Source organism: Buteo buteo, chromosome 25 (assembly GCF_964188355.1).
Source record: "Buteo buteo chromosome 25, bButBut1.hap1.1, whole genome shotgun sequence".
In the NCBI taxonomy this organism is placed as follows: domain Eukaryota; kingdom Metazoa; phylum Chordata; class Aves; order Accipitriformes; family Accipitridae; genus Buteo; species Buteo buteo.
In genome coordinates, this window is record NC_134195.1 from 20885108 (window position 1) to 20909996 (window position 24889).

The 24889-nt window shown below is 36.7% G+C and overlaps 1 protein-coding gene across 8 annotated transcripts in view; it reads right to left on the minus strand.

Moving 5' to 3' along the window:
- Positions 1 to 24889, minus strand: part of AP1S2 (adaptor related protein complex 1 subunit sigma 2) — a 35482-nt gene that overhangs the window by 2514 nt on the left and 8079 nt on the right. For 2 of the 8 annotated variants that reach the window (XM_075057301.1, XM_075057300.1), the window contains exons 3-5: positions 23876 to 23984; positions 22803 to 22940; positions 1449 to 2037 (exon numbers count right to left, since the gene is read on the minus strand). In XM_075057301.1, the coding sequence (XP_074913402.1) occupies positions 1990 to 2037; positions 22803 to 22940; positions 23876 to 23984 (295 nt within the window). In that variant the 3' untranslated portion in view covers positions 1449 to 1989. Of the gene's footprint in view, positions 1 to 37; positions 2038 to 4379; positions 5814 to 13183; positions 13217 to 13743; positions 13782 to 14283; positions 14379 to 22802; positions 22941 to 23875; positions 23985 to 24889 lie in introns of those variants that run through there. The other 6 variants (XM_075057305.1, XM_075057302.1, XM_075057298.1 and 3 more) reach the window with 6 other exon arrangements.

The following is a 24889-nucleotide window of genomic DNA, read 5'->3' on the forward strand; positions in this document are numbered from 1 at the left end:
TGCAAACACCAGAACTAATTACATATAAACACACAGCAATGGTGTAAAAACAGACATTTATTACAACTAAACCAATGTGACAGACAGAGGTCAAATAGTTTATTTGTCACAATCACAACAAAGCTTAATCCAGCCAAGCACATACAAGTGACAGTGTAAACTTTAAAAACATGTTTAATACATACAAAATTGCTTCGGGTTTGACTTAAGGTAATTTTACCACTTCAATCTCGCACACGGGGTCAATTCTGCTACCACTTTATCCTCATCTATCCCTGCACATTGTGCACTGGGGAGATAGGAACCACTCCTTCCATGTGCCCTAGGATAAAAGCGCTCTCTAGCAATCTGGCACGTTTAAATCCCAGAAAGGGCCTAAGCAGACAAACTCTAACCCAGCAAGTTGCCCGGCCCCAGCCTGGCACAGCCACAGAAGCACACAGACCTGCCCCAGCCGGCCCTTCTGCTGCCAGGAGCATTTATACCAGGATCTGGATCGGGGGACTTGCAAGCGGCAACGCTGAGCCTTCCCTGGTGGGTTAAATTTAACCTAGATGGCATCAAGCCCACAGTCTAGCTCTCCAGATGGCTGTGTAAATGCTTACGCTAGCGGTGCACGACTGCTTCCAGCAACAACGCCAAAGCTAAGTTTTGTGAAAACGTGGCACTACTTACTCAAGCGAACAAGCCAAAGCACTGACTCCTGGGGCGAGGTGACTGGGGAGGAGGGAAGGAAACAGCCGCCCCCCTCGGGGACCATGCGGGCACTCCAAAGTGTGGCACTACCTCCTCAAAAGCACACACAAATTGAATTTCCTCAAGTGAAACGGGTTTAGCTTATAATTACTGAAAGTCTGCTACAAGTGTCAAAATATTCCTTGATACCACTTTACATGATTTGCAGTGAATCTACTATACAAATCTAATATTTAAAAGCTCTCACTGCAAATTAGTTGGTTCAACTGTACATCACACAGGAGTTTTGTAAGGGATGTGTCACATATTAAAGGTGTAAGTCAAGAAAAGCAGTTAAAGTGACATTGACACTTAGTGTGGGGGTTTTTTTAAAGGTACCTATACACCCATTAAAGCATAACTATAAGACACCAATAAATAAAATTTGTAGAGTTTGAAAGAAAATAAAAAGTCCCTTTTGTAAAGCTCCTTCTTTCCCATCTTCAGAAGTACCCAATTTTCATTATGCACCTCTCTATGGAGTCAGAAAGCCTACCTCCTTTCTTGTGTTTATGTTCAGAGCAAACCAATATCAAACCTGAAAATAGTTTCCTTGTTTGAAATTTTTTTTAAACTACATGCATTCCCTTTTTAGTATAGTAACTTGCACAGTTTTTCTCAAGGTAGCTACACTTAAATACACCTTCATTTCTAATGAGTTTATCAGTTTGCAGTTTTCTTGCAAAAAGCAATATCATCTTAACAGTTCTTACCAGTTTGATATGCAGATCCTAACAGGATTCTTTGGTATAATGACAAATTCAGTAGTAAACAGGTATTTCCAATCTTTATGCATCAACTGAAATAAGCAGAATTATCACAAGTGGTGACTAAAATGTAGATGAGCGAAAGTCTTTGGTTGCATAAACACAATTTCTACACCATAACATTTGGAGTTGTCCATGTAGTTTCTTTTCATTTAGATATGCTATGTCATCATGATACATTTATTTCCTGAAGTCAAGTTTGCTTATAAAAACCAGTACACTTAAAGTCAAATGCAATTTTCCTATAAATGCAGTGAAGGGAGACACTGAGTCAATTTAAATCTAATTCCCTTTCATTTATGATTTTTGGACTTTAGTTTCTTGTTCCCTTTTCAAAGGAGCATTTTTCTTGTAGGCCTGAATGAAGCAGCTTAGCAAAACAGTAATACTGACAAACAGCATCTTACACCATTAGCTAAACATTACAATGAAGGCAGTGAACATTTACAGTATGAAACACTGAGATGTCATCAGCTGAAGCGAAGATTTATGTCAATCCAATTTCTTCAAGTACACTACGTGGGGTCTCTGCTTCCTATGGAGGGAAAATTTGAGACAGTGGTAAATGGACCCTGTGCTTCTATTGAACAGTACCATACATGCATTAGTATGAAAGATGCTTAATTAAAAATGAAAAGCTGAAAGACATGAAAATATTAAAGTACTGCAGTTTGCAAACATGGTATTAGCTGCACTTTTCAAAGAGCTGTTAATTAGCTTGTCATGGTTCACAGGAATAGCTGGCAGATTTTATTGCCTTTAAGCGTAATAAAAATAAAGCAATTCAGATGTACCAGCAGGGAACAAATCACAACCCAGTAACAGAGATATGAATTGGGGAGGGATGGGGAAGCATCTTGCAATGGAGTCAGTGATTTTTGTGGTGAACTGTTTCATGGATCTCAAAAATCTGTTAGGGAAGAATGAATAAATCAACGAATGAAATGACTGATGCAACTAAGATACAGTATCCCTTAAGCTCTTCATAAAGGGCCTAGATTTTTTTACACCAGTCCCATGCTTAGTTCATAAAACCAGGCCAAGGTATCTTGGTACACCTGGTGTCAATAAATTGACCCCTAGAGAAGTGGAGGAATTGCCAGGATTGGAATTGTATTATTCCACACCAGGCAGAAAGTTTTAGGTTAATTCTAATCTTAAAAAGCCTTGTTTAGATTCAGAGCGAGTTGTTTAATACAAAATTCCAAAGGGTTATCATCAGGTTTATATTTGTTATTCCTATAGCATCTGAAAAGAAACAGTAGTTTAATTAGAAACATTAGGCTGTCCTTTTCCATAATTATTAACAATATCACAGTAAATAAAAAGGGATACTGTGTCCATAAGGAAACAAACAGCATTAGTATCCAGAGTACAAATAAACTTACTTTAGCATCCTAAAACAAGACATGTCATGAAGCAGAAAAAAAGGCAGATAATAGTTAAGGCAGCAAACAAGTTATTTTTCAACCGCTTTCTAAATATTTATTAGAAAAAAATTGTCAGTAAAATACATAATTAAATGCCTTGAATCTTGCAAGTAACACCACAGCATTGTCTCTATCAACCTTGACTATGTAGCACAAAATGACCAAGCTTACAATCCTCATTCAGTTCATGTATCAGGTGATTTAGTACTGAAGGAACAAAATATGATATTTTAAAGGCAACTTCATTTGAAAGTCAGTCAGTGCTTGCTTGGAACAGGCCACCTCTGAGCACTTCAAGATGGCTTCCAAAATCCAGCAGCAAGTAAGAAATTGCAAGAAAAAGGCAAGTTAAAACTGGAAACAAGATACTCAGTGTATTTTATTTTTATATATATATATACACACACACATTTTATAGTGAGTTTTTTCTCACTGATAGGATATTTAAATATTCTTATAACTGCAGTGACCTTGATAAAGCCAGACAGGATGGCAGGATTAAAGATTTGTATTTTAACACAAATCCCCCAAAAGGAGACACTGATTAAAGAAAAGGCTATGTGGCATTTTTAATACAACCTGTTGTATTTATATTCCAAATTACTTTGCTGCATTTGTTTAAGAGGAGATGTGTCTCCCTCATCCACCAACTTAAAGCATTTTACTCAAAAAAAATAATCCTACATTCTTAACTATAGCAACAGGACTCAGTATTCTAACAGAATATAAATTCTCAAGCATTTCAGGGTCCTGAAAATATTTGTAATAAAACAATTTTTCACAGTTTAAAATTGATTAGACAGGAGTGGACACTTACAGTTACTCAGTGGTGAAACAGGATATTTACTAAATTACCTGAAAAAAGTTGCTCAATAGCTATGAAGAAATACAGTGCACTGCTGCTACTATCTTCATAGCAGTTTAGTATTATTGTCTCCACTGCCAATTCAAAGTTGTAGGCTATTTTCAGCAGACATATACTTAAATAAAGATTAAATTTCTTCAAGTAAATCAAGGTCATTGGCTAACAATGAATTTAAAGCAATGTATTTCAAGGACATTGGCTACTTGTCCACAGATACCTCACCAGTAAAACTCAGAAAGATTTTAAGTTTTTAATACTACAGCAGTAACCTTCAGGCAGACATGCCTTCTTATATGCACATCTACAATATAATCTCAAAAGGAACACCTAAAGGCTAATGTCTTTTGCTAGAGGAATAATTTTATCAATTATGACTTTTAAGGAAAAAAAGAATGAATTACACTATGTTTTGTTCACATTGTTTGTTTTAGGAAGTGTCAAACATTTCATCCAATTGTTATGGAAAACATTCTGCAGTATTATACACTACCTGCAGCTCAGAATCACCCAAGGCAAACAATGCAAATTTGAAATATATCACAACACAGATGAGGAAAAAAAGTCATTCACATGAGACAAAAGTGCATGCAATACTTTTATTTCAAACATGCCAGGAAAGCTAATTCATTACCTAGTCATTTAGAAGCAAGCAGCTGTATACAGATAACAAGAAAAACAGCATCTCATTACAGCTCAATGCACAGCATTTTAAGCCAACAGGCATGAAATAATGCAGGCTAAAGCAGCATTAACTAGACAGTCAAACACATTGTTAATGTCTTACACAAAAAAAGGCAAACTTGGAAATGGAAAATCTCTCTTATGATCTTGTTTTCTAAGATTTCAGAATGCTGCAAATCCAATCCAAATCTTTTGTCTAATCCCCTAAATCTCCCATTTCTATGTCAGTTTAACATTTGACAGGTAGTGCATTACCACATACAGTACGTGGAACTAGCTGTTTGTGGTTAATCTCAGTAACCACCTCCTTGCTAACTAAATGATTTATGCCCACACCAGAGCCATTTTAAAAAACGGCATTGGTTTTAGGTTACAAATTATTCTCTTCTACTAGACAAACAGAGGATGTAATACATGCCCTCTCACTCTGACCACACTTTATAATTAAAAGGTACTTATCATATTCATCCTCATGGCAGCTCTCTGACATACAAGGTAGTCTGCACTTAAAACTGGAAATGCCAATTGAAGGACACATATTTCAAGTATGCTGTTAATGGACTTAAAAATCTTTCCAACCCTAACCATTTGTAAAGCAATGAACTTGTTCTCTCCTTCAGTAGCAGCAATAGTTTAACTCCTCACAAGAGTGTTTTGAACATTTAAATACAAATGTTGTAACTTCAGATTTACTTAAGTTGTTCTCTTTGTCCTAATCAATTCTGCCTTCCTCCTCTTTATAAGGTAAGTCACACTATCGTGCCAGTCTCAGAAAAGGATACTGGTATGTGCATCTTTAAGATGCAAGGTCTGTGTAGAATTGTGTGTAACATCATTTAATACTTGGGTGTATCCACATTTCACATACTACTACTCCTTCACTAGTTTCTCTGTAAATATTAACTTCATCTACAGGTTTTAAGTGTATGTTTGAATACCACCACAACTTATTTGAAAGATAAACACAGGTCAAGTAATGTTACAGTATAGTTGTTGCAGTATATAGATGTTTAGCTCAGAAAATTCCACAGAATTTTTAAGCATAAGACTTCAAGCTTAGACACAATAAAAAAGTTAAACCATATGCCAACAAGCACAAGTTTTGTTGAAATGAGACATGTGAAGAGACAACACCGTAAAACAGAGGGGGGGAGAGGAAAGTACAACAGCAGAGAATGGTTGTGGTATTCTATTAGATTCAAGATGACTGGATTCACCAAGCTGATGATAATGTTCTGTCATGAGTAAGTCACAGGTCTATCTCCTCTGAAATTCTGCATGCATGATGAATGAAGCCTTTTAGTACACTGGGACATTAAAGTATTCATGACGTGGCTACAAAAGAAATGTACATATTCTTATACATAATAGAAAGGTGGACAGATATGCAAGAAAACAGATTATCTCACTATTGTATCTCTGACATGAAAAGGACATTTGATACAGAAATACAATATTCTTATTTTTGACTACTGTAGACCTGGGGGGGGGAGGTGTGCAAGGAGAACCATCATTTTACCTGCCCCCCTTACTTGCATGCTGGCTCCAACAACAAACAGGACAACCTCACATCACAATTACTGTATTATATAAGCTCAGAGTTTCTTCTCAGCCAAAAATTGTTTGAAGCCAAGATACTATTCCAGAGATGGACCGCCCTATATTTGCTCCATTTTAGCCTCTTGAGTAGACATTGACTATTGGCTACTGTCAGAGAGAGGGCACTGGGCTAAGTGAACTTTTGGCATCACCTACCATATCTGCTCTGATAAGCACACGCTGGTAACAGACCTCTAGAACATAGTGGTGAGCAGCACCATGCCAGGGCTGTACAGCAGCGGCATTACTTGCGACAAAAATTATCTATCAGAGTGCCTGTTTAAAAAATGGTAGGTATCTGAGACACCTCTCACAGCAGGCAAAGTTTTCTTTGCTTTTGGATTATGCTGCTGAACTAAATACTCTCTTATATTACTAGCATGAACGTTAGTATACAAGCCATTGAAAGATGAGTTAGAAAGCAAGCAATACTCAGTTTTTTGTATTAAAATCAGTGCCATGAAGACAGATGTGGACATTTTTAATGGCGTAATAGCAATTTAGGAGTGTCAGCCCCATATATGCACGTTCCACATCTTCTGGGAGGGGGAAAAAACAAAACACAAAAAACCCACGCACAAAACACAACTCTCTGCATATTGGTTACCATCTTTTGTGATGTGCCAATTAAAACCTTCAATCTATTTTAGTATCCTACTCCCAAAAATCCTACAACAGAACTGAGACTTCTAAACCTAACAATTTCCTCTGTGCCATCTCAGTTTATTCACACATTCAAGCTTGTACATTTTTAAATTCTAATCTCCAATTACAAAAAAGCACAACAAAAATATCCTAGAAGCTTTAAAGGATTTATACTGCTTTTCAGTACCAGTACTCTGAACGTTATTCTGTAGTAAAATTATTCTGAACAAGCCAACTACAAATCCAGTAGTTATCAAACTAATAGCAGCTATAGCTCAGTGGCAGTTGCAAATAAGTTGTATGAAGTCTGCTGTGATTTTGGTAGAATTCAAAAGAATCTGGTATACAATAGAGAATTACAAATGTGAATTTTAACTCTTAAAACCTCTCTTACTGCTTAACTCAAATGCCAGCCTACATTAAAAAAAAATGCTGAGGCATATTCCTAACTGGAAAAGGAATTGCATTATGGTGGTATACATACTAACCCCAAGGAGTAGAAGCTTTGACTAAAAAGAAAATACTAACTCTAGAACTTCTGGAGCCTCCACAGACAAAAAATTCCCAGAGAAGTACTTATGGAAAACTTCTGCTTTACTTAACACTGCTGGCATGATACAGATTCATGCAGACAACTGAAAAACAGGCATATTTTGTTACAATCTCAAATGCCCAAGTTTTACAGTTCTGTATTCTCAGTTTTTACCTGGACATGTATGTACACATGTGACTGTGATTCTCCATCTTGAAAAACAAAGTCACATCTTCCAGTGTTTCACCCTTGGAAACCTGGAGCCATCAAAGTTGGTGTCTTCACTGAAATGCCTGTCAAATCTCATAACAGATTTCTCAATTTTACAACGGCTCTCTGGATGGAAAGGAGAGTGAGAGCAGCTCATTTTCTAGCACTCTGAGGGTCGATTACCATTGACTGTTGCTGTGTTCAAAGATTATCCCAGGCTGCACACATTCTTTTGCACACTCTTTGGCCTGGAAGCACTGTCCATGTTCCCTTTTACAAAACTGGTATCAACAAGTAAGGACATGGAAGTGTTAATTTCATTTTTATCCACTTGTTACCTGTCAGTGCTTTCCAAACTTCTACTCTCCCACATACTCCCAGGGTATTCCCCACCTTGTTCATATTTTCAATGGTTTATAACTTGAGGAATTAACTGTCTTTGATGTGAAAATCCTGGTACACAAAATCAGATGATTGACTCAAATTACTGTTATGGGATTAGTGTCTCATCTTGACAGAAATTTATTATCTACTTATAAAGCAAGATAGATTGCCAGATAACAATAGGAAGAAAGCGGTTATTTTGCTCCTGGCAGCTTTTTTAGCTTACAGAACATGTAAACACCCCCTGCAACTAGACTAGCAATAAACTGACATTGTAGAGGTAAATCTAAAAGATTAAATGGAACACAACAGTAACTGAGATATGAAGTGATAACAGCAATATTGTGAGATGGGAAACACTGCAGTTTCAGTGAAACCTCTGTACCCCACTGAGGACATCCAAGACCATCACATACAGAGGGTCTGGCACTGTGAGCAGCCTGACAAACAACAGAAAGGAAAATAAAGTTTTGACAAATTATTTGTAATCACAGAACTACAGTATCTCAAAGCTCCAACTATGATTTGTTAAATTTTTTACTGCATTCCCTGCCACATTGTCTCCAGAGCAGTTAGCCTGCTGGTCTGAATACCAGAAAAGACAATTTGGGGGAGAGGACAGATACCAACTTCCACAATCAGTATCTAGACTACCTTGCCTTCCTTCTGTGGGACTCTGCAGACCTCAGACAACACCTGAGCCTGTGAAGCATGTCCTTAAGATAGCTAGCGACCTGGATCTAATGAGTTTATAAATGAGTTGATAGAGCAGCTAGGGAAAGAGGCAATGGTATCCTTACAGCACAATACAATGGCAAACTAACATGAAATACTACCTCTGAAAAGTCATCACTTATTTAAAAATTTGCATGTAGATTGTTTATCTGACTTTAACACATAGGTCTTAGGTCCTAGTTTTGCCAAAGCAGTAATAGCTCTACAATACAAGCTGCACACTGCAATTCCACAATGTTTTTAAGTTACTAGAATCCATCTTTCTCAAACTGACATCTGTGTTTACAACTCATTTTAAAAAGCTAATAATACTCTCTTAAATTGTCAGCCTGAGTCATCAGAGATTTGTAAATTAGAAAAATGGTAGAGCTGATTTGAGTCAACAGAACTATTTAGCTAGCTCAACCCAACCAACATTTTTCTCAGTCAACTCTGTCATGGCCCAACCTAATTAAAATCATAATCAAACTAAAGTTACAAGGGACTTCATTTAATCCAGTACCCCAAACAGCATACCTGTAACATTCCTGAGAGATATTTCATCTGTTAAAGGCATTCCATGATGGAAACTTTTTAATGCCCCCCCAGGCTATCTACTTCAATGCTTCGTTATCATCACCACTGGAAAATTTGCCTAACATCTACTTTGAAATCTTCTTGCTCCAACTTAAGCTATTTCATGTCTGTAGTGGACAAGAAAACAGTCTCTTTCCTCAGGCAAGAGAGAAACAAGAAATGATTTATGCCTACACCAAACTGACTCAAGTTCAGTGTTCTGCAGTGCTGCCATTTACTGACATCACACAGCGGTGACATGGACTTCATGAATACTTGGCATACCTTCTTTTTCAGGGAAAGTTTGCTTAGGTTTTTGTTTTAACTTCTTTCCCATCAAAACCAGCACAAAACCTATGAAGGCAAGCCATGTTAAACTGCAGACAAAAGTTACAACTGCTACCTTTTGATAAACACTTGGCTTTTTTTTCACCCAGCATCTAAACAAACCCTAAGCTAGAACAGACAAGAGGCAGGACGATGGAGCGCACAGCAGTTTGGGAACAATTATACAGAAAAAGGCTATGGGGAAAAGAGAGGAGGAATGAGAGTTTGTTTAGAAACATGAAGTTCTTACAGCAGGAAGATATTAACATTTAACAAGCTCTTATTTAGCAATGCTTCAGAAGCAATTACTTTTACACCCTACTTCCAAATCTTTATTAGGAAGTATTTCCAATGAAAGGCTGGGTATTGGGTCTGGCTGAGATGCAGTTAATTCTCCCCATAGCAGCCCTCGTAGTGCTGTGCTCTGCATTGGTAGCCAGAAAGGTGTTGATAACACACCAGTGTTTTGGCTACTGCTGAGCAGCACTAGCACAGCATCAAGGCTGTCTCTCCAACATTTCCACCCCCCTCAATGGCAGGCTGGGGCTGGGCAAGATCTTGGGAAGGGACATAGCCAGGACAGCTGACCTAAACCAACCAAACAGATATTGCATACCATATGACGTCAGCTCAGCTATAAATCTAAGTAAAGGGAGACAGAAGGGGGGCATTTTCATCTTCCAGAGCAACCACTACACATACTGAAGCCCTGCTTACCAGGAAATAGCCAGACATCACCTGCTGATGGGAAGTAGAGAATAACATCATTTGTTTTCCTTTGCTTTCATGTGCATGACCTTTGCTTTCACTTTATTAAACTGTCCTTATCTTGACCCACGAGCCTTTTGTTTTCTCTCCCCTATCCAGCTGAGGGGGGAAGTGATAGAGCAGCTTTTGTGGGCACCTGGCACCCAGCCAGGGTCAACCTACCACAGGTTGCTTTAGGAAATTGCTGCTGTTCACTTGCCTTTTCAGGGATTTCAAAATAGTAGAGTATCTGTTTCTCAATCTTTGGTTAGCTAACAACTCCAATTATACAGTTATTGGGAAAATTCTACTTTACTTTCAAAGGAGAGCAAAGGGTTTTCTCATGGAGCCTAGAAACACCCATGAGGTCTTGAACACATTCAAAGACAAATATTAACTATGACATTGTTCAAAACCAAAGAACAACCCTACATCAATGCCAACTCCAAGTTAAGACCTTGTCTGCAGCTTCCTATACAGAGAGGACAAAAAAAAGAAATCTTCAAGATTGGTGCAAATTAGTCAACACGATACTCAACTAGAGTCTGAAACAGCAACAGTCATCATGCAAGCATTGTTCAGCAAAACATCCTAGCATATGCACACACTTCAGCTCTAAAACATCACCTCAACAGACAAGAGCAGAAGGATATGACACAAGATCAGCAGTGGCCTGCCTCCCTCCCTGTCAAAAGCAGAAGTTAAAATATCAGTGGAAACTTCATGTACTGTAACCAGATAATAGTGGGTGCTTTCTGCTTCTTAGTTCCTATTCTGATCTGCTGGATCAGAGGTGATAATCGCTCCATAAGGCAGTGCTTTATACCTGCCAATCAGTTATTAAGCAGTGAGCTATGAAGAATTGACAGTCTAATCTTTAAGGGTAAGGATGGTTCTAAGCATCCACTGTAGGGTCCACTTCCCCACCACAAAAACACAAATGCTATAAGCAAATACTACCACTGAACACTTTTGTATTGTGAAGCTAGAGCCAAGATTATTACAAATCACCGAGTTCTCTATCACATAATCCCATAGTGTCTGTATGTTTGGCAGTTTGCCAAACTACACACATAAGGATTCATGAGTGTTTTCTTCCATTTTCTTCCAGCACTGCAGCTACAGGTTTGCATTACCTATTTCCCTTTGCTTAAGGAACTGTTTCTTAAACTGCAGGGCTGTATCTCTGAAGGGATGACCAGAATATACTGCTGTAAGAAGCCATGTCACATCCAATATCATTCAGCTTCCATGGCAATGGCATTTAAGCATTCCTCTTCCTTCCTGTTTCTGCAACATTTTGCCTTCTTATAGTTGTTTGGACAAATGTTTGCAGGGCCAAGTTGTAAACACGGAAAAGAAAAGCTGCTGACTACGTTTTTAAAGATGAGCAATTTAAATTGGATCTGTTTAAATGCATCTGAACTCCAGTTCTAGAATGGTCATATAAATAGTTTCTCTGGCACAAAGGAAAGAGGCAGGGAAAGGACAACCGAAAACTCCGTCAGCCAATACTGCTGCTGAAGCTCCCTGCCACACTCCTATGACTCAGGCCAACAGCAGGAGTGCAGCATAAAGACAGGTAAATTAGAACTTACCTAACTATGCTAGCCGACTTGGGTGTTCACAGCAGACATGAATCAAGCCAAGATACATGGGGAACACTGGCTTTTTAAAACACTTAGATACGCTAGGCATTGTTAAAAAAACAAAATTTAAGTTACACTATTAGGTTTAGCAAAAGTCCTGGCTGCCACCAAAAGCAGCTGCCTTTTACTTCCCTTTTCAATGCCACTGCTTTCCTCCTCCTGGCACTTCCCTCATGCTCCCCTCTCAGATTTTACCTAACAAGCTAGGAGCCACATAATCACAGGGCAAGTGGATCAACACAAGCGCCAGCACAAAGGTAGCAGCAGGAAGGGATCTGTCCTTCTCAACAAGAGTCACTGTCAGCATGGTTTTAGGTGATGAGGAAACTGAACTCTGACTCAAGACCATGACTTCACCACCTATAAACTCTTGATACAAAGCATACGTTTATTCAGTAGAACTTGAGCGTACAATAAAAAGGTTGCAGCCTGTCTAGTTGTATACCACTTCGGTTTTTCAACATTATACAAGGCTTACCTTAAATTTAACCAAATTCTGTATGGAATAGACTACTGAATATGTGGCTTATTACACCTGCCATACAGCACCTGTAGAACTCAACACCCTAGTTTACAAGCAAATCTCTCTGAAATAGCCCTCAAAAAACCAAATTCTACTCATTTAGTGCTTTTTTATGCTTGATAGAGTAACACAGATTAAGTAATTTGAAGCTGTATAACCTCTAAGTTAAATATCAGGTTAATCCAAGCACAGAAGCTGTACGAGTCAAACTCCTCCCCTTGCCCAAAGATAACCTTCTTTACCTCAGGAGATCTTTCTTTACCACAGATCATCTTCATTCCAATATACAATCTGCAGTTCCTTCCTGCAGGAAAACTATCCCCATCTCCTATGTGCAACCATCTATCTGTCCCTCTCCAGTCACCCCAGCAGATGCCATCCCCTTGTCTCCATATTCTGTGGAATCATGACATTCATGTAAATTAAGTTCTGTACACAGCAACTATTCCTTCACTCCTTCCAAGGAAGGGTACCAGCCAGGAATAAGCACCCCATGAGCATGTGAAAATGCCACTGTGTTTAAATTCATGGGGACAAAGCACATTTCTTCAACTAAAACTGTGCCCATACATAGAATTCATCAGGGACATACTGTAGACAAGTAAACCAGAGTCACACAGAATTCTCTAAGCCTGAGCTTACATGTTCCAGAATTGGTCTTTGTAGCCATCTAAGACAACAAAAAAGATTAAGACTCCTAAGTAAAAGCTCTATGCTTAGCATCGGTCCCAAACAATATAAATACTTTTTAAAGTTTTAATCACAAGGAAACTTTTATAATCACAGTATTAATACTAACCTCACCATGAGAATCATACTCTTCATACATGAACTTGTTATGATAAAGAAGAGAGAAAAAGCAATAAACATGGGGAAAAAACTGTGGAAAACATCAAGCTTGAGCATTTAGGTTTTCTTATTCTTGTTTCAGAATGTGTCCAAACTAATATAAAAAAATCTATTTTGAACAAATTACTTGTTGGCTGCCCTAATTCTACAGGTCCAATACACAAGCAGGCTATTAGCTACTCCCCAACACAAATCAACAGCTGTACCATATACTAGGTAACTTTCAAATGGTAAAAAAGCCCATACACCAACAATGAATTTGATTTTGAACATGTTACAAAATATTTTTGTCTATTATAATAATTTTCTTTTGTCTGGAAACTAAATCCTGATATTTATAAAGCTGCATATGAAATTAGATCTATTACTGCAGTTCCACATTACAAAAGCCAATTTGTTTACTGAACTACTTGTTTATCATGATATCAGGTAAGCAGTGGACTAAAGTTTTCTCCAGCAAATCATTTTCATGTGCATTTTAAACTTGTCTTATGTAAAATAAAATCTTACCTTTATTAGTAGGACTGCCACAATGTATTCCACTTATGCTTTGGACAAAAATATGTTGCAATGCACTATATATGCAAATAAGCTTTGTTCTGTCATGCAGCATCCGGCACTTGATATACAGTCAATTGCAGCAGCACCCAGTCTTTTTAGGGCCCATTTTCTTTGCACAGCAGGTGTAAACAGCTCATTTTCCAGTAAATACATGTTTACATGGGTTGATTGTAAGTAAACAAAGCCAAACGTCTGTTTAGTTATTAGTTTTGGTATCCATTTCTCTAACTTGCATTATCCCACTTAATTATCAACACCAAAGAAAGCCAGTAGAAGTCATACACTTCAAGTTGATGCGGTTAGTACAAAAAAGGAAAATAAAAAGGAACACTCAAAGCACTCTTCAAAGACCATCATGCAAGTGTTGCAGAAAGTTAAGCCCATCACCCATTTTGTGTTTACCCTTGCAAGGACTTAATTACACGTGCAGCAGTCTTTGCATAGCACCCATTTAATCCATGCCACCAAAATGGTAAACTTGGTAGTTACCAATCATTTAGATGGGGGTCAAACAGGCTAATGCCTTAGATTGCTCTTAATCATAAGATATCCTCAGACAAACCTCCCCAGTCTTCATTCTGGCTCTACAAACACAAAATCAAGCAGCAGTGAAAATGTAATACCAACTACTTAAAAAAACAAACAAACAAAAACCCCACAAAAACAACCCCAACATCTGCCCAATTATTTACAGCTTATTTCCATTTAAAACAAGAGTTAGAAAATATTCTAAACTATATACAAAAGTAAATTCAGTTATTTCACTCGAATGTGTTTCAGCTATTGTTCTTAAGTTAATACAATTTTATTAGGTCCTACTAAATGTCCACTGTTAAGAAAGCAAACAGAAATGCATCAGTAAAAAACATCTGTTCAAAGACCTCAAGTAGATGCATTAAAAAACCTCCTAAGTTTATTTCTCATTTTTTAACAAGATAAAGGATATTAGTACCTTAAAAAAATAAGTTTGAAAGCTGTTCAAAAAGCTTCACCTGTGCTTGAAGGAGTATTAACTGAAAGATTTTTTTTTAAAAAGAGAACTTAAGAACAATTTTTCATTATTATAACAGATTGAGAGCATAACAGAATAGGATGCTACCAAATTTACATATATTTAATTCGGCAACTAAGTTTCACACAGTATTATTAGTAACATTGATATTAAAGTAAGGCTTGTTCCATGAAAGGAAATAAGAGTTTCATTCAACTTATCTACCTACCAACCCTGAAGTAATTTAAACAGTTTAATTCAAGAGCTATGTAATCGTATTTACTATTAAGTCATCATTATTACTTGCTGAGCTGTATGTGATAAGCCAGTCATCTTCATGTAGTAATGCTTGGTGCAAAAGTTGAACATTTTCACTTTAAATAATCTGTTAATCAAACATACTTAGATTTCTCAAAGAATTGTGAACAGTAGGTCTTAAACTTTTTTTTTGCCTTTTTAAAATCAAATTCCCAGCATAAGATTTTAAAATAGATACACTTTTAATGCATCTTGATATCCAGCACCAGAACTACTACTGTTGCTAAACAGCTTGGCAACAAAAAACATAGCTTCTCCCTTAAAAATAATAAATAAAAGCTCCAAAACACATACCAGCAATGTTCCTGACATCTGTACAACACACAGATAAGACCACAAAGAAATGAGAATCTAAAAACCCAACACAATGGGATGTCTCCTGGGGGAGTTCATATTCTTTTCACCTATTATTCTGTGGCACTCTAAAACCATCTTCACAGGTAGTGAGAATTTTAGGAAAGGGTAGTAGCACTGCAACATGACACATCTCAGACAACTGTCAGACACCAGAGTAAAAATGGAATTTTCTCCTCACTATCTCAAGGTCCAAACATTAACATTGCTCTTTTCAGCATTCTGCCAGATTCAGGGAACACGTTCTATTAAAATGCAGATTAATGTGCTCATTCAGAAAGAGCATCTAATTTTGAAGATAAGATTCTCCTTACTGTCAAGCAGTCCTCTGCAATTGTTCATTGAATTTACTATGTTTATTGACCAAAAGCACACAACTAAGCTTCTGAAAACAGCTATGGCATATGCAGCAGTGCTAAGATTTTCATTGTATCACCCTGACACAGTGCTTCCACAGACAGCAACAGAATATCTCTGGAGAAAAATCTATCAGTTTAGTGTACAGATAATAAATATACCCTTAATAGAATCAGAATCTATGAGGAGTGCGGTGTACTGTTAATATACCCTCAACAGTTCTACAAGAATTGCTTATATCAATGAATGATCAACTTTGTAGGTAGTTCTGTGAAGTGGATGTTGTTGGATCAGTATTGGAATTCACATCAGAGAGGGTACTGAATAGTTATCAGACAGCAAGGACTTCACTTACACTAGTTTGTCTTACTTATAATTGAAACTTCCTAGTGTTTTGATTTGCAAAGCTGACTGAATGATACTGATATGGAAAACTCCTTCCTCACAACTTGAGTTTTAACTTCTCATCAGCATTTTGATTTCTTTAATAGAATAAGACTACTCACACCTTACATGCATACACACTAAACAAAACAGGAAAAAAGGAGAATATTATAGGGATAGATTTACTAAAATGGTATTTTAAAGGTCTGAACAAAAGCTCCTCAGGTGAGAAGTGGACTGCTTTAGCATTTTAAATTCATAAAGCCAAGGACAGATTAAGATTTGACAACATGTTTCTGGAAAGACAACTGGATTTCTGAAGCATTTAGAAATCACAGCCTGCAAATCTGTAAGTCCTAAGCATCATGACACATCCAGAAAAGCAAGAAGCTTCACAAGGAACATTAAGATGCTGAACTGCGTTTTTCCAAAAATAATCAGAAGACTCACATACAGACCAGTAAATACTTAAGTTACCAGAAAATAAGCAGTGTGAGAACAGGAAGGACATGAAGTATGGCATGGTAACTTCCTGGATGCTCAATGCCACTTTTTCAAGACAACATTTAAATCTGAAAAGGTTAACTTCCCCTCCCCCCATTCCTACTTGGGAATAAAACAGATATGCAGGTTCTACTATTAATTTTCTGGACCAATTCCTAGTACTTTAAATGAAAGAGTATGATTTGGTATGTATTTGCAGGAAAGCCTACTCCACTGTAGAAGGAGGACAGTTCAAAAGTATCTATTAAAAATACGGAAACAGCTTTGATAAAGAGTCACAGACCTGTCTGCTACAATTTACAACTAGTTGTCTTTAGAGGTTTGTTCCAAAGAGAAGTGATGTACCTATGATTACTGATTACATGTATTCTTACAGTTCATTCCATCTAAAGTCCAGCTGAATTTATATTAGGTATTTATGAAGCTATGGTGACTTAGAAAACTGTTGGCAGGTTTTATCAGCAATTTTATAAACTCAATAGTCTATAGTACAGTCAATGACAAGCAAGATAGCCATAAACATATATATGAAGTCAGAAATACAGTTCTATATAGATTTTAATTTACTTTTTACTTGAACAGAATGCTACAAAGAGCAATTAACACAAAACATACACAAAGAATAGATGACAGCATGACAAGGCTTGGAACTTTAACTGACACATTTGGAAACACCACACTTGCACAGTTCCACACAATCAAACACTTTGTAACTTTATCTCCTTGCTCTCCATCCTGTGATCACTGAATTGAAGCAGCAGTGTAGTTTTTATGAGAAGAATAGCCTATATCGAAACTGAACAAATTAACAAATTTCCCTAAGAAGAGATGCAAGTCAATTTTTCCAAAGTGAAGCATATTATATATACAATCTTATAGAGCACCACTGTAGTCAAGCACATTACAAGGCCTACTTCATTCAAAAAATAACCATCTGTTCAATTGATGTGGGAAAATGAACACAAAAGCAACTGACCTCTTCACTTAAGCGCAATATGCTTTATCTTGGTTTTGAGCAATACATTTCGTGACAAACTACGGCAGTCTTTAGGAATAAGCAATTCGACTTTTTATTCCCAAGACTGGAGGTAAAAAAACACTCTCTCACACTCAAAGTATCTTACAAAAAGCCTTTTCCACATGCATGCATTTTCTCACCTACTACTTAAAAAGCACCTACATTTTGAACAGCACAATTAAGAAAGCATGCAATACCTCAAAGAGTAATTAAATTGAATGCACATTCGCAAACTGGACTTATTTATACTGCTTATGTATAGATTTTACCTATCATATAAAATCAGAAATAGTTTCATTCCAGGTTCTTAAGTAACATCTAGAACCAATACCATAAACAAGCTCACTTTATTTGTGATCAAAGTATCAGAGTCAATACCTTCAATATAAATGGGCAAGGCATACACTTCATACTTAAACCAAAAGATCAAACAAGCTAACTGCATTATAACCTCTTTCCTGCTACATATCCAACATCCTTCAGGGACTGGAGTCTGAAATGCATTTTACAAAAGTGTCAGCCACCAAAACACTACCACAACTTACTGTATCTTCTACAAGTTGGGAAGGATTCCAACCCACAAAGATCATAGCTATTTACTAATTTTTAAATAATGAACTAACAATATATTCCTTTCTCTTTCATGCTAACTCTTATAGCTCCCCATACATATCTTCCAAAATGTAATTACAGATCATTATCTGTGCCTAAAATGAACATATATGTCTTAAGAACTGCAGTCTTAAACTGACCAACCAAGCTGACTACCTGAAACCGAGCCAGAAGTTACACATGAGGAACAGACAGCAGTGAAGGCAGTCAGATCTCCATTACAATAAAAAGATTTTATTATTCATTCTTGTTTCATGTTGAGAGGAATACAGGTATAGCCAGGGCAAATAATGTCACTGCCAACTTCAGAAGGCAGTCTATTTCAGTAGTCTACATTTAAGAGCTAACAAGTGAAAACTGAATTAATTGCATTAATTACAGTAAGTTCCTCAGGAGACTAGAACGAAACAGGTGCTTACAGAGGCTGTTTCCTAACCAGACAACAACCCTTATATTCCCACCCACTCCAGGCTTAAGTATCAGGTATTTTCTTTTGTCATTGCTAATGCTAACACTGCTTTATTTTGCCATATCTCAAGGACAACCTAATACCATCTTGACACTGTTATGCATCCCTTCAAACCTACAGTTTCCAATTAGCACATTTCATCTCCATGAAGAAAATTTTCATGGCATACACAGGAAACTCACCAAGTTTTAATTTCCAAAGATTCTCATTCTAAAACTAACAGGTTAAATCTACATAGCAGCCCTAAGCATCTAGTGCACATCAGCTGACACTAACAATTTAAGCACCCTTCTGGATATAGGATGAAGTGAGGGCTTGGGATAGCAAGGGAAATAAGGTGAACTGATAGTGTATCTATTATGCTTCATGTGGAAGGACTAGTAAATACAACCTGAGGCCAAACTGCAAGAGCATAAGAAAAAACATTTACATAGCTTTTAGATTTTTGATCATTCCTAAAATAGTGCTGGAAACAAACAAGTGTGATTTGCTAATAGATCCACTGGCCTTTTTATTGAGATACCGCTTAAAAAATACATATAAGTATTTTAGATGCTCTGCAATCAACTATTAAAAGAATACATACACACCCAGAAAAGAATAGTGGTGAACAAAATGGGGATAATTTCCAAAATACTTCTATAAAAATTATGCAGAATGAATAACAAAAGGAATTTTCACTCAAAGCCAATGTTTAGGAACTTTCTTCTACTTCAAATGAAGATGAGCAAAGTCTGTATAGATTTGCTTGGTTTAGATATTAGAATTATTAACTCCTTGATTTTAGTGTTTCAGCACAGTAAATGACCATGAACTTCCAAGCACCATACTGAATTACTTGGACCATCAAATAAAAACACAGCAGTTAAGACTTAAGTGAAAAAAATCAGATCCTCTCTTTTGCACAGAACATTTTCTTGCTAGGTTCATGCACTAAAAAATTTAAGTACTATGAAATCATGCACAGGATTATCTTTTAGCTGTTCCACACACATGTATACAAGTCATGCAACAACATAATGCATCTGCCAATTTTCTTCTCTCAGCATAATTAAGTTGTTCACACGAGAATAAAACACCTTTTCAGAAATGCATGCCTTTGTAATCACTAGTTAAGTATTTAAAATTTCTATATCAAACAAGATTTAAAATTATCAAACAAGACACATAACAGCATTCTTTTGAACAGAAATATTTCTAGCAATAGATTTAGAAGGAAGCATGGAAGCCCTGGAATAATTAGTTTTTACTACCATTCATACGGATAAAAGCTAATATTGACAACTGACTATTGGTAAGTTAAAGTGGTAATAAATGGGGGGGGTAAGGGAATGAATATTTGAGCTGAGCACATTACTGAAGAGCTAACAAGAAAATGAAGGTGGAAAAGGCTTCAAGGGTTAGTAGGTTTCAGGCACTCTAGCAGTTAGTAAGGGGACAGCACAGCAAGATCTTAATGACAAACTGAAGCAGGTGCTCAGAAACAGAAGTACATCCTGGAAAACTGCCACAGAAAATACAAGGCAAGACTATTAAGAACTAATTCACTATTCAGCAATCTATCCCTCTGCATATTTTTTTAACATCATGCAAATAGCCACTTAATGTATTTGTAATGATTTTCCTTTGTATAAGTATTCTGTACAGCTTTTAATCTTTAAGGTGCTTCATACATTAATGTATGTAGCATTACTAATTAATAATGTTGTATATTCAACACTGATTAGTAATTTTTAAATTAGGCAATATAAGTATTCAGGGCCAAATAAAAGTCCTTTTGTTGCATATAATTAGAATCTGACATGGTCAAAAACAGACACACAACCACCCTGCTAGAAATGGTTTGCATTTGGAATCAAACCACATTTCATTCCAGTAGCTTTGAAGTATTCTAGGAAGCAAAAATTAACTGAAAGTACCAAAGAGTCTTCAGTTGTGACAAACTATTAGTTTAACAACCCTCTTCACACTCAGCATGCACATAGCAGCGGTTGATACAAAAAACAAACCTCTGCAGAAAGAGTCCAACTTTATTGGAAGCTCTATTTAAACACCAAGTCAGACTTTTACGGGGTTTATAAACTAAAACACAGATATATGGAGTAGTTTCATACTTGATCAACAGTCAATATAATACAACTAAGAATGAAAAACATAAAAATAAAACATAAGACTACAGTGGTGCTGTGATAAACTGTTACATTCCAATTTAATCAGAAAAGATTTAATAAACCTTAACAGAACAGAAAATCTCAGAGATAGGGAAAGGAAGGGTAATCAGAGTAAAGCTATCAGGGCAAGGGACGTCTCCCATTGGGAAGTCTCCCATTGAAAAGTCTCCCATTGAAAAAGTGATACGTTCTTTTGAAAAAGATTTTTAACTTGAAATTATATTAAGTGTAAAAAGACAATGCTAATTGCTTGGATAGAAAAATCAGTAATTAATTCCTAGAGGTAGAATGCATTTGTGCTATAGAAGAACCCTAAGAAAATGATGAAAATAAAATTCAAAACCAGTGAGAATGAGAAAAAATACAGTAATTCTATTTTACATATCATTAACTGTGCATCTGCAGGGAACAGACTGGAATGGATAACTGATCTGTTATATCTGTTTTAATATAAAGAAGAGCAAAGAATTTTAAGAGAGTAAGGGGATTATTTCCCCCCCCCCTTTGTAAACTGCAATAGGACTTCTGGTTAAGATTAATTCCTTCTAAGAGTAAAGAAGGGCTCAACAAAAACTGCATCAGAACACAAGCAGTAAACAAGTGCATGTATTTCCTTCCTAGAAAAATAGGGTAGCAAATCTGTGTGTAATGGCTGACCTTTTTCATAACACTAACTAGCTGTTGACAGACAAGAACTTTAATGTGCTGTGGATTTGCCTCTACTCTGAAAGGATTACAAACACAACTACAAGGGTAAAGGACATTATGTGTTTCCCCATCCTATTAATACCACATTCAACAAAAAAGAGTACCAAGTGGAACACAGAAAGGTTATATGAGAATTAAGCAATTAACTCACAGGACAAAATAACAAATTGAAGGTTCACATAAGGGGAAAAAAAAACCAGAGCAGCTTACATTTATACAGAATCTTACCCATAAACCTGAGTACATTTAAAAAAATTAAGGTTCATTACCCCTGTTAAACCACATGTTCCACTGACTTGCACACAACACTGATGATTCACCCAGCACACCAGAATTCTGTGACTTCCATTTAGACATTCAAGGACCTTAACACTGACCTCAAGACTACAGCAATTCAGTAAAACAAAACAAAAAAATAGGATAGGATGGAGAAACACGGGGAAATGACACCAAGTTTTTCTATACCATTGGACCCCTTCCCTTCAAATGTTTTCCAAAGAAAAATGGTAGAGATGCAATCTGTCTGTCTTCGAAGTTAGTAATGAACAAAAAAGCATTCAAAGTGAAAAAACAGATGTTCTTATACTTCATTTTGTTATGTTTCTATGGCACTACTATTACTGCTTTATCAACTGAAAAGACAGAAATGTTCCAGAGTAAGCAACCTATAGCAGAAAGGCAGGTCTTTAGAATAAGAACTATACCTGAACGAGTCTCAAAGAAGAGAGTCTAGCTTCTGGATTTCAGCAATGAAACAGTAAAGAAGTGAACATGCATCAGGTATGACAAAAAACTAATGGTTGATTAATAAAAAGAAGAAATGAAAGACAAACAAAACTACATTAAAGCAGCACGAACTATCACTATCTAGGTATACACATAAAACAGCCATTTGCATGTCTAGCAAAACGTAAAAATCACAGTAGGTTACAAACATAAACATGCCAAACAAAATGAAAAGAACAGATAACACCACCATATAGCACAATTAGGACAACTAACTAGAAACTACATGCTAAGCATGCTAAAAAGCACTTTCTACAAGCTTAGAGAAACAGGAGCTTTTTTCAAATCACAGCCTACCATGCTGATACTTTGGCCAGAGAAGCTGAATTTGCTTACCTCCTGTAAGAGATCTGCCTGTTCAATGGCTTTGAGAACATTTTTCTTCGAAGTCTCTTGAACTTCCCCTCCTAAAAGGAACTCATCCAGAATGAAATAGGCTTTTTCAAAGTTGAAGATGATATCGAGTTCACATACCTAAAAAAAACCCCATCAAGCATTATTGCAGAGTGGGAGGATACTATCTATTGAGGTATATCCTCTCACAAAACTTAACTTGTTCAGAGCTTCACCAAACTTCACCAAATCAAGATGTTAGCCTCAGGCTATAATCTTTTAAGAAATGGGGCAACAACAAAAAACAATCAAGTCCTTTGAGAAAAAAATGAATGGAAAAAATCTTTTTTTGCTTGAGTTAAAAATAGTTACAGCAGCCTCTTTGAAAAATGTTTTCATATTTAAAAAGGGTTCAATTCACTACCATCAGTATGACAGGGTTCTTCATGAAGCACAAGAATATCCTTATAAAAGCTCTCTTCTTGCCTGCAGTATCCAAAGGCAGACCACGCAATCTTAACAGAAAAATGTAAAAACACAATCTCAAATTTCTTATTCATCCTGTGCATTTCCTAGTCAGAAGGACTAGGAAGGCAGAAGGACGAGCAGCAGTTTTTCTAAGAGTGCTAATGTACATTACTACAGTTTGCATTTGCTACCTGGCTAAGCAGATGTCTGTCTTTTCTTTCCTTACCACTCCTGCTAGTTCACAACCAACTGCCTCCTTTGGAAGCAGATGCAAGAAGTGCTCACATAATAGAGCAGTGCCAGGGAGAAAAGCTGGGTGCCTAGACAGAAAGCTAAGGATATGATTTTATCTGACCAAGTGAGACTACTATGAAATCAAACAAATACAGGCAATTAACACCAGAATACTAACAGTTGTTCTCCCAAATTAATAATTTTTTAAGTTACATAGGCAACCATCAGTTTAGTTTGGCTAAGCAAGCAACAAAATATCTTAGATGCACCTTTTCAACAGCTAATTGATGGTGGTTTTTTAAAGTGCTGTGGGCATTAAAACAAAATGACATAACGTAAAGAGACTATGAATCTATAAAAAAGAAATTACTTACACTGCCAAAATACTTGTCAAGAAGTTCTACATAGCGATGAATTATTTCCAGAGTTATTAGTTCATTGTCCTGATCTTCAATAGCACAGCAGAAATAGAGGCTTGCGTATCTGTAATAACAAAATAATCCTGATGTTAGCATAAGGACATGAGCAAAATGAATGCACTTGAGATGTATTACATTCTCAGTAGTCCTTCATACGCAAGTTTAGCATACTATTACTCTAAATCAACAGCCATGCAAGTTCTACCAAAGAACGGCTGAAAAACCAGCAGACATACACATGTACAAAAGGGATCTGCCTCGAGTCAAGCAAGACTTCAGTCTTTACCATCCTTTAGCTGACAAAATTAAATTAGCCTAAGAGGTGGCTGGAAAAGGAAATGTATTTGATTGCTTGGCCTCCTGGCAGAGTTCTGGGGCAAGGTATTTTCTGTACTACCTGTAACATCCAGACACTACTATACTAATCAACACATTCGATCTTAAATTTTTATCAAACAAGCTACACACAGCGATATTAACAACTATAGAAAATGCCTTGGGAAAGATAAATTGAATTAGCAATGAGGATTTGGTCCTTATAGTGAATTTAACAAATGCCCCCCAAACTCCAAACTAACACTGACATCATATAACCCAACTGCTATTAAGTCAACAACTCAATCACTACCAACTGTCCCGGTATTAGACTAATGAGAGGCCATCGGCTAGTTTCTAGCAATCCACTTCCACCTTGGAAGACAGGGAATTCTTTACTTCAGATATGATCTTGAGTTCCACTTTAACAGAAAGACCATCCAATTCTACTGTGACCTACCATACACTTGTTCAAGTCATGTTTAAAAAAAGCTGTTGCAAAAACAAAACAGGAATGAAAGCTAAAAAACCCATTTAGTCTTTTCTAAAGTGCCAAAACCATATGCCATACAGACACACATGGCACAAATAAGATTTCAAGTAACACCTGTTGTAACTGGTAATTTACATGAACCAGAAACAGCTTTTGTTTGC